Raw genomic sequence first — 13310 nt, 5'->3', positions numbered from 1 at the left:
TCTAAAGTAAAGGGATCTGATCTAGATTTTTGTTCTACGTCTACAATTAACATCTGATAAAAAACTAAAAATCTCATTTTCAAAACTGGTGTTGACAGACAAAATTAAATATTTAAAGAAAAGGCAGGGTTTAATGATATTCAAACTACAAACATTGCATATACTGTCAATGTCAGTTCAATCAATGTAAATTTCAAACCAATAAACTAAACTGAAAAATACAATAGACAGACAGACAGACAGACAGACAGACAGACAGACAGACAGACAGACAGACAGACAGACAGACAGACAGACAGACAGACATAGATAGATAGATAGGTAGGTCGGACGGTCGGTCGGTCGGTCGATCGATGGATAAATAGATAGATAGAATATAGTATAATACAGATGGATGGATGGATGGATGGATGGATGGATGGACGGACGGATGGAGGGACAGGACAGATGGATGGATGGACGGATGGATGGACGGATGGAATACAGTATATTCAATATAGATAGATGGATGGATGGATGGATGAAATACAGTATATTCAATATAGATAGATGGATGGATGGATGGATGGATGGATGGTTTTGAATAGTTTCAAATGCATTGTTAATTATGCAAAATTATAGTTTTAAGCACACCTTATTATGTTTACTGTCAATATAAACAAAAAACTATGTAGGATAACAATTTTACGCAACAACATGCAAGTACAATACTCCAAACATAAGATGCTTGTGAAAATAAAAGTTCATGCATAATCTCGACAATAACAGCTAAATCACGAGTTCTTAATGAGGTATTAAATGAATTCATTGCATGAAATAAAGATGGGAAAACATCCATTAAAATCAGATGCAAACCTGATCAGATTTTTATCGTCGTGCTGAGTTTCCTTTCAGAATATCAATTAAGCCCAACACAGGCATGAAATTTGTTTCAAGATTAATGTGAGCACCTGCTGAGCGCACCAAAAGTGGAAATTAGCACTTGGAGTTACAACGAAAGTCTATTGTTCTGTGAAGATTGCCAAGGGACTGTTAATTAAACTGTCACCTGTGCAATGAAATGGGAGTCTTGGCAGCTTCTTTTTGTAAGACTATGTAATTCGGTTGCGTTTCGAGCACATTGGGGCGTCAATTTTCTCCTGGACTTTGATTGTTGATTCATAGGACAATTATGAGGCCAGTCAAAAGCAACAACCTCAATTATGGATTTTCTTGTCAAGCTGGATTCCTTCTTTTCTTATAAAACCTTTATTAGAGAACCAAAAATGGTTTTATTTATATCATTAAAGCCTTTGATCCATTTTGACCCAGAAAAAAACTGTTATTAATACAGGAATGAAACTTTTTTAAAGAATTTAGACCCTCAAAATACACAGAATATGTTTAGACTCAGATTTAATTTTATTATCCCATTTAAAAAAAATAAAATTGCAGCAAGATGCCATAACACAAGCGAAGTTCCATGTACACATTACCAAATTATTACCACAAAATATACAATACATAAATTTTAGATGCATCTCCCTCCCCGCTGGACTAATGGCGTAATGGCCACCATTATAAAAGAAGATATCCTTTTCATAAGATCACACTTAACTGATAATTGATAATAAAGCGTGTTTAGCTACTGTCCCAGGAGAGAGCCCTGAGCTCAGAAGTACCTTGAGCCCAAGGCTCCCTCCCATTTCATTGGGAGAAAGGGGAGTCTGAGCTCAGGTAGGTCTTGAGAGCTCCCCCAAATTCGTTCACTCAGCCTATTCCTTGAATATTAGGGGTTACCATGGTTGAATGAGCCACCAACTATAAATACTATAGTATATAAATACTTATATACTGTGCCAAGTTTTAACTTTTTGTTTTTAAATTCAGTTAGTTTAAATTGGTTTTTAGAGATAGATTGGTGAACTAGTTCAACTGGTTCACTGAGGGCATACTCACACTATGTACAGTTGCCTTAAACCGGGCTGAAGCACGCGCATCATCGATGATGTAACCGTGCTCTGGCCCGAATGCCATGCCGGGGGAGACGGGAGGGAGGACAAGCGTGCTTCTGTCCGGTTCAAGGCCACTGTACATAATGTGAGTGTGCCCTTAGAAGATTCGGTTAAAAAGAACAATTTGTTCGCAATCGCGATCACTAACACAGGAATAAAACCCATTATTAGGCACAAATGTGTTAACTTAATACTTTTAAGTCTCTGTTTGCGTCTTATTTAATGCTGAGGGGGACTGGCTTGATCTGGCCAATGGCATCAGGATTACAGACTCTAAGGTGCTGTACAGGTCAAACACCTGACAGCGTGAAGTAAATAGATTTACTTCTAAAAGGTATACAGAAGGCCTATGTATTAACTACATTTACAAAGACAAAAACAAAGGATGTTTTTGCTATAATTTTATTTAGTTTCAGTTAGTTTTGTATGTACACAATACAGTTTAAGTCAGTTCTAGTTAAAAAAAAAAACTCTTCTTTTTAGTTTTATTTTAGTTAATGGAAGTTTTTTTCAAATTTAGTTTTTGTTTTTTAGTTCATTTTCATCAACTATAATAACCTTGGTTTATTCAATTCAGTCTTTGGGCTGTGGGAGGGAACCGGAGAACCTGGGGGAAACCCACGCGAGCACAGGGAGAACAGGTAAATTCCACACAGAAATACCAACTGGCCCAGCTGAGACTGGAACCAGCGACGTTCTTGCTGTGAGGCTAAAGTGCTAACCACTGAGCCATTGTGCCGCCCTCTCCTGGATTAATCTACTAAAGAGGAGGAGGAGTAGGTGGGAATGGGGGGCATTCTTCGGGGTAAAATGGGTAATCATAAATGTGATCCTCTCGAAATTAGTTTAGAAATAAACTCCACTTAAAATTATTGGTTTTAACTAATTGTCTGCATAATTTTGGAAACCAGATAAATTAAAATTTACCTATGGAAATGAAGAATTATCTATGCAAAATAAACCTTTCATGAAATATATATTTAGTTTTTTACCCATGTCTCAAACGCCTTGAGACTGAAAACTGTTAATTAAGTTGAAATTGATTACATTTTAATCTAAATATAAATATTTTACTAAATGAATACTTTTTTAAAAAATATTCAGGCTGTTTTGATGTTGCCTTATTAAAATAAAGACTTGTTTCATTAATTTAGACTGTAATAAATTTCAAGGAATAATAACGTATTGCTATAATAAAAATATTGTAATATTCAAAAATAATAATTTAATTAAACAATGGTTTAAGTAAAAATAAAGAAATAAATAAAAACAAATAAAATGCAAAGATTAATGACACTATGACAGTTTAATAGAGGAACTGTTATCTAAGAATCAAGAATGCAAACAGTAGATAAATTATGAATATAGCACTGTTAATTAGTTGTTTTCTGTTGCAGAAGTCGAGCGAGTTTCATTCTGTTCATCAATATGTTGGCATGTGAGCTCATATCCCAAATGTACATCTACAGTATCTGTGCCCACTGAGCAGATGGGACCACAAAACAGGCCTAAAATGTCTATTGCCGCCAGTTGGCTTCATGAATTCTAGTTGTCACCCTCATTACTCAGTCTCAAAAAGAAAGCCAGGTCTATTTAACCAAGGGGCTGTGTTCAATCGTGGCGAACGCCCGAGACTACAATACCATCCCGCCTGCACTGAGCCCTGATGTCGTTCGATAGAGGGGAGTGCAACTCTTTCTTGTTGCCTTGACAGAAATCTATGCCTCCACAACCTTTTCATCTTTCTTTGAGGGGCCTGACAGGCGGTAGCGTGTATTGACAGGCACAGGTGACTCCATCAGTGGTGTTTGATGTGAAGGTCTTCCTCCTGACCAGACAGGGACCCGAAAACTGATCTCTCTCTCTGGTTGCGCGTTGTGGCGTGTCTGGGCTGAGACTGCCTGCCTCAGACAAATCTGCTTTGATACAGTCCACTCCCCTACCACAAGCAACCAAAACAAACAAGATGAAAGAGTGACCTGTTCTCCGTTAGTGCCCTTGTCTCCAGAAGAAAAAAGAGAGAGAGGGGGGGGGTGCATAACAGAGAAACTGGTGTGTTTCTAGATACAAAATTCCACTGTAAAACAAACCATGTTGGAAATCTGAGCTCCTGGGAGGAATAAAAGTGCACATGTAAGATTAGCTACTGAACCATTATGGACTATTTCTCAGTGGTATAGCTGTGAGAGGACTGAGCATTGGCAACAGGGCTGGACAATCCAACCGGAATGGTGGAAACCACTTTAATACCAAAACCTAGCCTAGCAGTATCCTATTAGGTCAAGATAGGCCACTACACCAAAGGACAGACACTGAAATCTCCAGGGATAAGTTTGCACTTCCAGTGTTTGAGTCAGTTTTTGAATCACAATTGCTTTCGTAAGCAAGTCCTGGGATGTCACATACACACAGTAGGTTACAACAGCAGCTTGAACACCATAAATCTGCAATAACAAATCCCATATTCTATCCATGCCCATCACCTTTAAAGGTGACATCGGACGCAATTTTCACTGTTTAGATTCTTTTGTGTCTGCCAGCATAGACAAGTTGAAAGAAAAGGTGCAGCTTGTTTTTTACAAACTGTCTGAGTGTATTTATGTGATGTAATTGAAATTTCCTGCCGGTTTAGACATTACCAGCTAAATCTTTACATGTGCCCACCTCCAAGCAAACGATGTACTCTGCCCTCACACTCCTTTTTTGGTAACAGAAAGAAAAAGCATTGATGCCTTTCCTTATTTCTGCATTTAAACAATGTAGCAATCCTGGCTTTCAGTCTGCTGTGTGTTTGGATGTACCTTTAGACCAGGGGTGCCAAACCTTTTCTTATAAAGGACCAAAAACCAAACTTGATTGAGGGCCGAAGTTAAATATACCAAACCGTATTACATTAAATTTGCTCATTTGTTTGCTTATTATTTAAAAATAACTTGAAAAAGTTGCTTTAAAACATTAATGATGAGTATATATATTTTTCGTTTTTTAATTATCAATTTATTATAGTAAAAACATATACAATCCCATTTCTAACACAATGGAGCTCAATCCTGAATACACTAATCGAGCTGCCTTTGCCTTGATTTGATTACCAATGTCTTGATTTGATTACCAATGTCCTCTATCTGTCAAGTGACAGTATTTACATTTTTTAAAAGTCTGATTCATATGAAGCATTTAACTTTAGTTGGCTTTGTTGTAGCTCCTCAGGTAAACAAACAAAGAAAAGGGTACACATTAAATTCGAAATGATGATCTCTGTCAAAGGTATTTACCCCACTCCCTCCCCCCCCAACAAACTCCATTTCATTCTTCCTCTATTTTCAGATGGGATGGCGGGCCAAACCTCAGGTTTCCATGGGCCAACTTTCGCCCGCGGGCCCTACTTTGGGCATCTCTGCTTTAGATGCTCATGGGCAGTATTGTGCTAGTTACTGAAAAATAGTAATACTTTCAGTTATTAGTTACTCAAAGTAACTAAAGTAACTCAATTACTTTATCGATTACTTACACCAAAAAGTAATCCATTGCTGTTAAAAAGCAATTTTTGAGTTACTTTTCCAAAGAACATTTTTAATGCTCCCATAAATGCACTTATAACATCACTTCAGTGCTGCATGGAAGATACACTGTTGTTTTACTTTAGTTTTTAATTTAGTTTTAATTAATTTGCAATCTCACAACTAAAACACAAGACAAACCTAAATAAAAGGTCATTTTAAATATTTCTATTTAAGTCAAACTATAAATTTATTTAAGTCAGAATTTGGTGAAACAGCACCACAAAAGGGCTATTATAGACAACTATAAATTTGATGCATTCTAAACAAAACAAAAACATAACATCTGCTCTAAAATGAAATCTATGAGCAATTTTCAAACTAACCACAAATTAAATGTGGTATGTCAGCAACTTAAGTAAGCTGTGAATATTCAAAGTGCAAAATCTGCTATTGTATAACAGCTATAAAAATATGTTTAACAATAAAAAAATAAATCACAGCAATACAATGCTATACATTTAAATAACGTGTTCTGAAATATAACAGAAATGTGTCACTGTGTCTACTAAACTAATCAATTTTGTTATACAGATAAGAAATGTGTGCTTATTTATGTTGAAACAACAAACATAGTAGTATTAGCAATAGTAATTAATAGTAGTAATGTTAATAGTCTCTCAGTCTCTCTCATGCACACACTCGGCCTACCTCAAGCACGCACCCACTCTCTCTGCTTTCGCTTTACTTTTGGCCAGTCTGGCTCCTTGTACACGACGCATCTTCTTTACAGTGGTTGGTTGGCATCCACCAATCCCACAATGCGTCACTGATGTAAACAGGAAGATGTAGGCTAGGCTGCAGCCAAAATTAATAAATTTATTAAGTAACGGTCAAATGCATCATATTGCAATGATAACCGAGTTAATATATTCAAAAAGCAATGCGTTACAGTATTAGTTACAGTCTAAATTAATGCCCTTACAGTAACGCATTATTAGTACCGCATTATTGCCCAACACCGTTCATGGGTACCTATAGAGAAACTGGTCGTCAGGTGACAGAGTGGTGAAATCACATGCACATGTACTCTACCAGGCCTAGCCATGCCTAGAATTCCATGCTGAGAACTGTTTGTAATTGTACCGTGCTATACATGGCTCAGGTGAACATACAGAACTAGAACTGTTCCTGGAACTGCTCAGCGTGATAATGGAAAAGTGCCTATTGTCAGCTGGATCTCCTGATGTGTCTTCTATTTTGCAGTAAGAAGACCAATTATAGGGCACTTATGTTGTTGCCATTGCTGTACAAGTCAATCTGCTTTGTCAATACTCCAATTTCGGACATGATTGCGGTTGCCATATTTCAGTATAAAAGCATGCAACACCTGGTTGGCGCTCTCATTTGCTATTTCAGAGATGTCCAACAGATAGAATAGCTTATGAGGACAAGCAAGCTGGATCATGTTGGATATTTACAATTTGGTATGAGGGAGATTCAAGACTCTCAAAAGTACAAAAGTCATTTTTGTACCACAAAACTTTCAGAAAACAAAATGAGGAGACTTAGATGAGGCGCACTTGTGGCCTAACAACTTATGTGTGTGCGCTTTGTAATGTCTGGTTGGTTAAATGACATTAATTGTAAAAGACACACAACTTCACTTATATATTGGGATGTTCCTATGCTATTAGCAATGAGAAGCATAAGAGACGAGAAAGGCATCTCCGACAGAGAGTTCAAGAGGTCAAAGACGGCATACTGAAGTAGGCCAGCCATCTGCTGGCGCTAAAGGAGGATATGGTCTAGATGACAGTTCTAACCAATTACTACAACCACAACCTGGAAGAGCTATGGGAACGTTACCTCCAAAAGAAGATATCCTTACCCAGCTAAAAATTTGTGTTTGGTGGACAACCCTGATGAACTGCCCAAATGTTGATTCATATATTTAGAGATATACTATAAGTTATCTTGATATAGATATACCCAAGTATATCAGCAGTAACAACTTATAAAACTTGTAACATTAAAGGCGCAGCTGTGTTCAAAGGTTTAAATACTGTATAAAAGGCATACCTCAACAGACTTCTGTATACTGTAAGACTTAGGCCCTTTATTCTCAGCGGAGATTAAAGTAAAATATTTTTGTTTTGTTCTTTGGTTATTTTTTTTTCTTTTTTACTGAATTTATTTATTAATAAAAGTGTCTTTCGCAGAACCCATCAAGAGACAGTGCACGTGGATAGTATTCATAGCGATTTACTTTTTCCACATTTTTTATGTTAACAGTCTTATTTCAAAATGGATTAAATTCATTTATTTCTTCAACATCCTACACACAATACCCCATATTGAAAAGGTGAAAAAAAATCTTTGAAATTGTTGCAAATTTATTAAAAATAAAAAAACCTGAAAAATCTCATGTACATAAATATTCACAGCCTTTGCCTTGAAGTTCTAAATTGAGCTCAGGTACATTCTGTTTCCACTGATCATTCTTGAGATGGTTCAGCAGCTTAATTGGAGTTCACCTGTGGTAAATTCAGTTGATTGGACATGATTTGAAAAGGCAAACACCTGTCGATATAAGGTCCCTGGGTTGAGTGTGCATGTCAAAGCACAAACCAAGCATGAAGACAAGGGAAATGACTGTAGACCTCCGAGACAGGATTGTCTCGAGGCACAAAGCTGGGGAAGCTTACAGAAAAATTTCTGCTGCTCTGAAAATTCCAATGAGCACAGTGGCCTCCATCATCCGTCAGTGGAAGATGCTTGGAACCACCAGGACTCTTCCTAGAGCTGGCCGGCCATCTAAGCTGAGTGATCGGGGGAGAAGGGCCTTAGTCAGGGAGGTGATCAATAACCCAATGGTCACTCTGTCTGAGCTCCAGCGTTCTTCTGTGGAGAAAGGAGAACCTAACAGAAAGACAAACGTTTGTGCAGCAATCCACCAATCAGGCCTGTATGGTAGAAGGAAGCCGCTCCCCGCCTAGAATTTGCCAAAAGGCATCTGAAGGCCTCTTAGACCATAAGAAACAAAATTCTCTGGCCTGATGAGACTAAAATTGAACTCTTTGGAGTGAATGCCAGGTGTTAAGTTTGGAGAAAACCAGGCACCGCTCATCCCCTGGCTAATACCATCCCTACAGTGAAACATAGTGGTGGCAGCATCATGCTGTGGTGATGTTTTTAGCAGCAGGAACGGGAAGACTAGTCAGGATAGAGGGAAAGATGAATGCAGCAATGTACAGAGACATCCTGCATGAAAACCTGCTTTAGAGTGCTCTTGATTTCATCTTCCAGCAGGACAATGATTCAAAGCGCTCTGCCAAAATATCAATGGAGTGGCTTCACAACAACTCTGTGAATGTCCTTGAGTGGCCCAGTCAGAGCTCAGACCTAAATCCTATTGAACATCTCTGGAGAGATCTGAAAATGGCTGTACACCGTCGCTTCCCATTAAACCTGATAGAGCCTGAGAGGTACTGCAAAGAGGAATGGGCAAAAATTCCTAAAGACAGGTCTGCCATGCTTGTGGCATCATATTCGAAAAGACTTGAAGCTGTAATTGCTGCCAAAGGTGCATCAACAAAGTATTGAGCAAAGGCTGTGAATACTTTGTACATGAGATTTTTCAGGATTTTTATTTTTAATAAATTTGCAACAATTTCAAAAAATCTTTTTTCACATTGTCATTATGGGGTATTGTGTGTAGAATTCTGAGGAAATAAATTAATTTAATGCATTTTGGTATAAGGCTATAACAAAGAAATGTGGAAAAAGTGAAGCACTATGAATACTTTCCAGATGCACTGTCCCTTGCGATAAGAAATTAATCTAATTATATCTTGATAAACATTACACAAGAAGGTCAACAACAAAACTCTAGCTAAGAAATATGGTGAGGATCCTGGTTTCTTTATTTAATTAGGCTATCCAGCCAACTTGGATGGGTTAAAAGCAGAGAACCAGTTTTGAGTATGGCTAACCATTCTTGACAACCCTCACAATACTCACTTCACAAAAAGTCAGTTGCAACAACCCTCCAATCAGACATAAGACGTCAGCTTTGGAATAGTCCCAAAGCTCTGTCAGAGTTGTTTACATGTATCACAGCTGTTTTAATTGTTTCTCTATGTTAATACGCTAGACAAACATCTGAGTGTTGTGCAACATCTCGTGCTCGAGACCCTGGCGGGACTTTCTACACCTGTGAAAATGGCTCGATCAATAAGGCAACAGACTTGTATTACTCTAAAGTGGGACTACAGCTGCCATATTTAGCGTTTCATTTTCTCCTGTTGAAGTGGTCCATATCCTTCCCTTTTGATGTCTCAGATGCTAAAAACGACACTGACGCACCATCCGCCCGCAGCAAACTGTTAGTTCCTGTGGGATCTGGAAGCAGAATGCTGATGACATCCTAGAAAAGCTGTGGCCCTCAGGCATGCACGTTGTTGAATAAGTAAACAGCAAATATAAGCAGAAAAGCTCCACTTCTATCCAATGTGGATCTATCGAGTCATGTGAAATTTGTTTTATGCTTTCTGGCCATATAGTCATATTTGAAAGTGTTGCGTAACTACACTTTCTGAGATTTTAATAGAGGTGTTTATGTAGCACATAATGGAATCAAGCTGTTTTGTGGTATAGTGATTTCTCAGGTTTCAGGTAAACTTCATAAATTAATCCAGATTTTACTGTTCCTTGCAATATCCAATTAATCTGTTAGCCACAACCATGATACACTGAACTTGCTACACAGCTTACACTATACGAAAAACACACATTAGGTCAATTAAAACTTATTTTAAGTTATTTATTTCATATCTACACTACCTGACAAAAGTCTTGTCAACAAATGCAACAAATAGTAACTTGACTTCTAGTTGATCATTTGAAAAAGTGGCAGAAGGTAGATTTTTCAGATGAATCATCTGTAGAACTGCATCCCAATCATCACAAATACTGCAGAAGACCTATTGGAGCCCGCATGGACCCAAGATTCTTACAGAAATCAGTCAAGCTTGGTGAAGGAAAAATCACGGTTTGGGATTACATTCAATATGTGGGCGTCCAAGAGATCTGCAATGTGAATGGCAACATCAACAGCATGAAGTATCAAGACATTTGTGCTGCCCATTAATTTACAAACCACAGGAGAGGGCAAATTCTTCAGCAGGATAGCGCTCCTTCTCATACTAAAGATCCTGAAAGCAAAGGAGGTTAAGGTGCTCCAGGATTGGCCAACCCAGTCACCAGATAAGAACATTATTGAGCATGTCTGAGGTAAGATGAAGGAGGGAGCAATGAAAATCAATCCAAAGAATCTTGATGAACTCTGGGAGTCCTTCAAGAATGCTTTCTTTGCCATTCCGGGTGACTTTATTAATAAGTTATTTGAGTCATTGCAGAGATGTATGGATGCAGTCCTCCAAGCTCATGGGAGTCCTACACAATATTAATTCTTTTTCCACTGCACCATGACTTTATATTCTATACTGTACATTGTTTCTGTTAAGTGACAAGACTTTTGTCTAAGCAAAGTCAGACCTTACTGTCATAATTAAAGAGTTAAAAATCAAAGCATTATCATGTTTTATTTTGGTAAAATAAGCGTAATCTAGAGGCCTTTGCCTTACATAAAAGCCACTTCTAATTCCAAATGATTAACTTGAAGTCAAGTTATTATTTGTTGTTTCTAAAACCAGCATAGGCGACAAGACTTTTGTCAGGTAGTGTATATCCAACGCAGAGTAAAAATAGAAATTACTGTGCATTTATTTGTGCATATACAGTATGTGCGCTTATATTGTATTGGTAGGCTTATAAAAACCATTTGCATTCACTATGTTATGGGCAATAGTGATCTGCATAATGCATTTGTTGAAAGGTTTGATTCTTTTTTTATGCTGGTTTACATGATATCTTTCCATTCAGTTCATTTTTAAATGCGTCCCTTACAAAAATCAACCATGGTTTTACTACAAATAAAACCAAAAATCCACAGTTATTGTAGTTAAAACATGGTAACCACTCATTAAACATGTTGTTGCAACACAAAACAAGATTTTAACCATAATAACTGTAGTACTTCTGTGACTATGCAAATAATAATGAATGCTGGAAAGTCTTTCAATCTAAATTAAAAAAATAATTGATAAAAATATTAACATTTGCTGAATTTTAAGCAATATTTATAAGCTGTACTTTGTCTAAATGTAACTTTAATTGATTATGTGCAGTTGACTTCAACCTGCACAGGTCAGTTTGACCTTACACTGTCTTTCAAAAACAATTTAGCACAAAGCTGCACAGTACTTCCACAAAGAGCATATTCTGTAGCATCAGCATTGAATAACTCACCTTTACGGGCGATGCGGATGCAGTTTATCCTTGTTTCCTGCAAGAAAAGAGAACAGAGATGCAGTGTCATGCTGTGGGGAACAGTCAAAAGGCAGAAATAAGACTGCACGGTACCTGAAGAGATGTCAAATGGGCTCATGCTGGCTTTTGCTGATTCAACAACAGCATGGATGCCGGTAAAAACAGCAAAAACTACATTCAGAAACAGCACCATGTCTCAGTCACTTTATACTTGTGTGCGTGCCTTGTCTATGCGCGGAGATTAGATACAAGCCTTTAATGTACAGAAAACGGTAGCGGAGGACAAAAGAGGCAGGGGAGGAGGATGACTTCCAGCCAGGAGAGAATTATAAAAAGGAATTAATTTGTTGGAAATCGCAGTTGATGACATACTGGTGTTATGAAAACGACCTTTGTCAAATAGCGCTAATGAGATCCAAGCCCATAATCCAATTCCGGCCCGCCACCTCGACAAGAAGATGCATTATCAAATTAAGATTTACAGATGCTAATTCGGGCATTATGGAACAATTATGCAAATCTTTCCATCCGGAAAAGGAGTGAGAGGCCTCTGCTCAAACTGCGGCTGAATTGCTTTTTTTTAATTGAAAATCCATTTCAAACTGCCTTGGCTCCTAAAGCCTGTCATAACCCTATATCATTTATGGAAAACATACAAAGGGAGGGTGGTAGAAATAGAGAGCGAAGAGGGCAGAGTTTACAGATTCACCAATCGACCAATCAGAAAAAGCAATCGGATGTTTTTGTTATTTTATTCTCCAAATGTGCAATTGGTAACAAGCTGTTTTTTGTTTTAAATTGATAGATCTCTGTTACGCACTTGCATACAAACTGCAGGAAAACATACCAAACGTACTGAAAGTAAATGGGGCACTACAATATTGCAGAACACTCATAAGTACAGACATAAAAAATGTTCCAAGAATCTTTTTCGATGCTTCGAAAAATATAAGACGACGCAAAATAATAAATTCTTTGTTTTATCTTGTTACACACACTATTAATATGATCTTTCCAGAAACTTTGTTGTCTTATTACACCCAAATACTTAAATTTGTATACCTGTACAATTTAATTGTGGATAATTGTGGAATAAACTGGCTAATTTAATTGTAAAAACCAGCAATCAGAATAAGCCATGAAAAATCTGCAATCAGCGCATTACTAGTAGAGATGGGCCAATGCTGATGAGACATGCATGGGTATTTCAGCTCACTTAAAACACTTAAAAATGACATGTAGGCCAATCCAGGCTTTACAACGAACCCATCTTTATCTGCTCCAGCAGCCATCATTGAGATGCAAGTGTGCCATGTTTCTCCCATGAGAGAGACTATCACAGGAATAAAGCAAACACTGGCTGTTTTCTCCCAGCACAGAGCCGGTCCTCGATGTCACACCATAAGAACTCATAGCTCACCAT

General features: G+C 37.7%; 1 protein-coding gene across 10 annotated transcripts in view; it reads right to left on the bottom strand.

The window, feature by feature from the left end:
* ptprub (protein tyrosine phosphatase receptor type Ub) overlaps positions 1-13310 on the bottom strand; it is a 445346-nt gene that overhangs the window by 102819 nt on the left and 329217 nt on the right. For all 10 annotated transcript variants that reach the window (XM_056474629.1, XM_056474631.1, XM_056474632.1 and 7 more), the window contains exon 13: positions 11867-11903. In XM_056474629.1, the coding sequence (XP_056330604.1) occupies positions 11867-11903 (37 nt within the window). The remainder of the gene's footprint in view (positions 1-11866; positions 11904-13310) is intronic.

The sequence above is a fragment of the Danio aesculapii genome, chromosome 16 (assembly GCF_903798145.1).
Source record: "Danio aesculapii chromosome 16, fDanAes4.1, whole genome shotgun sequence".
Taxonomy (NCBI): domain Eukaryota; kingdom Metazoa; phylum Chordata; class Actinopteri; order Cypriniformes; family Danionidae; genus Danio; species Danio aesculapii.
The sequence above is the reverse complement of the archived record's forward strand: the minus strand, read 5'-3'. Positions and strand labels throughout refer to the sequence as shown.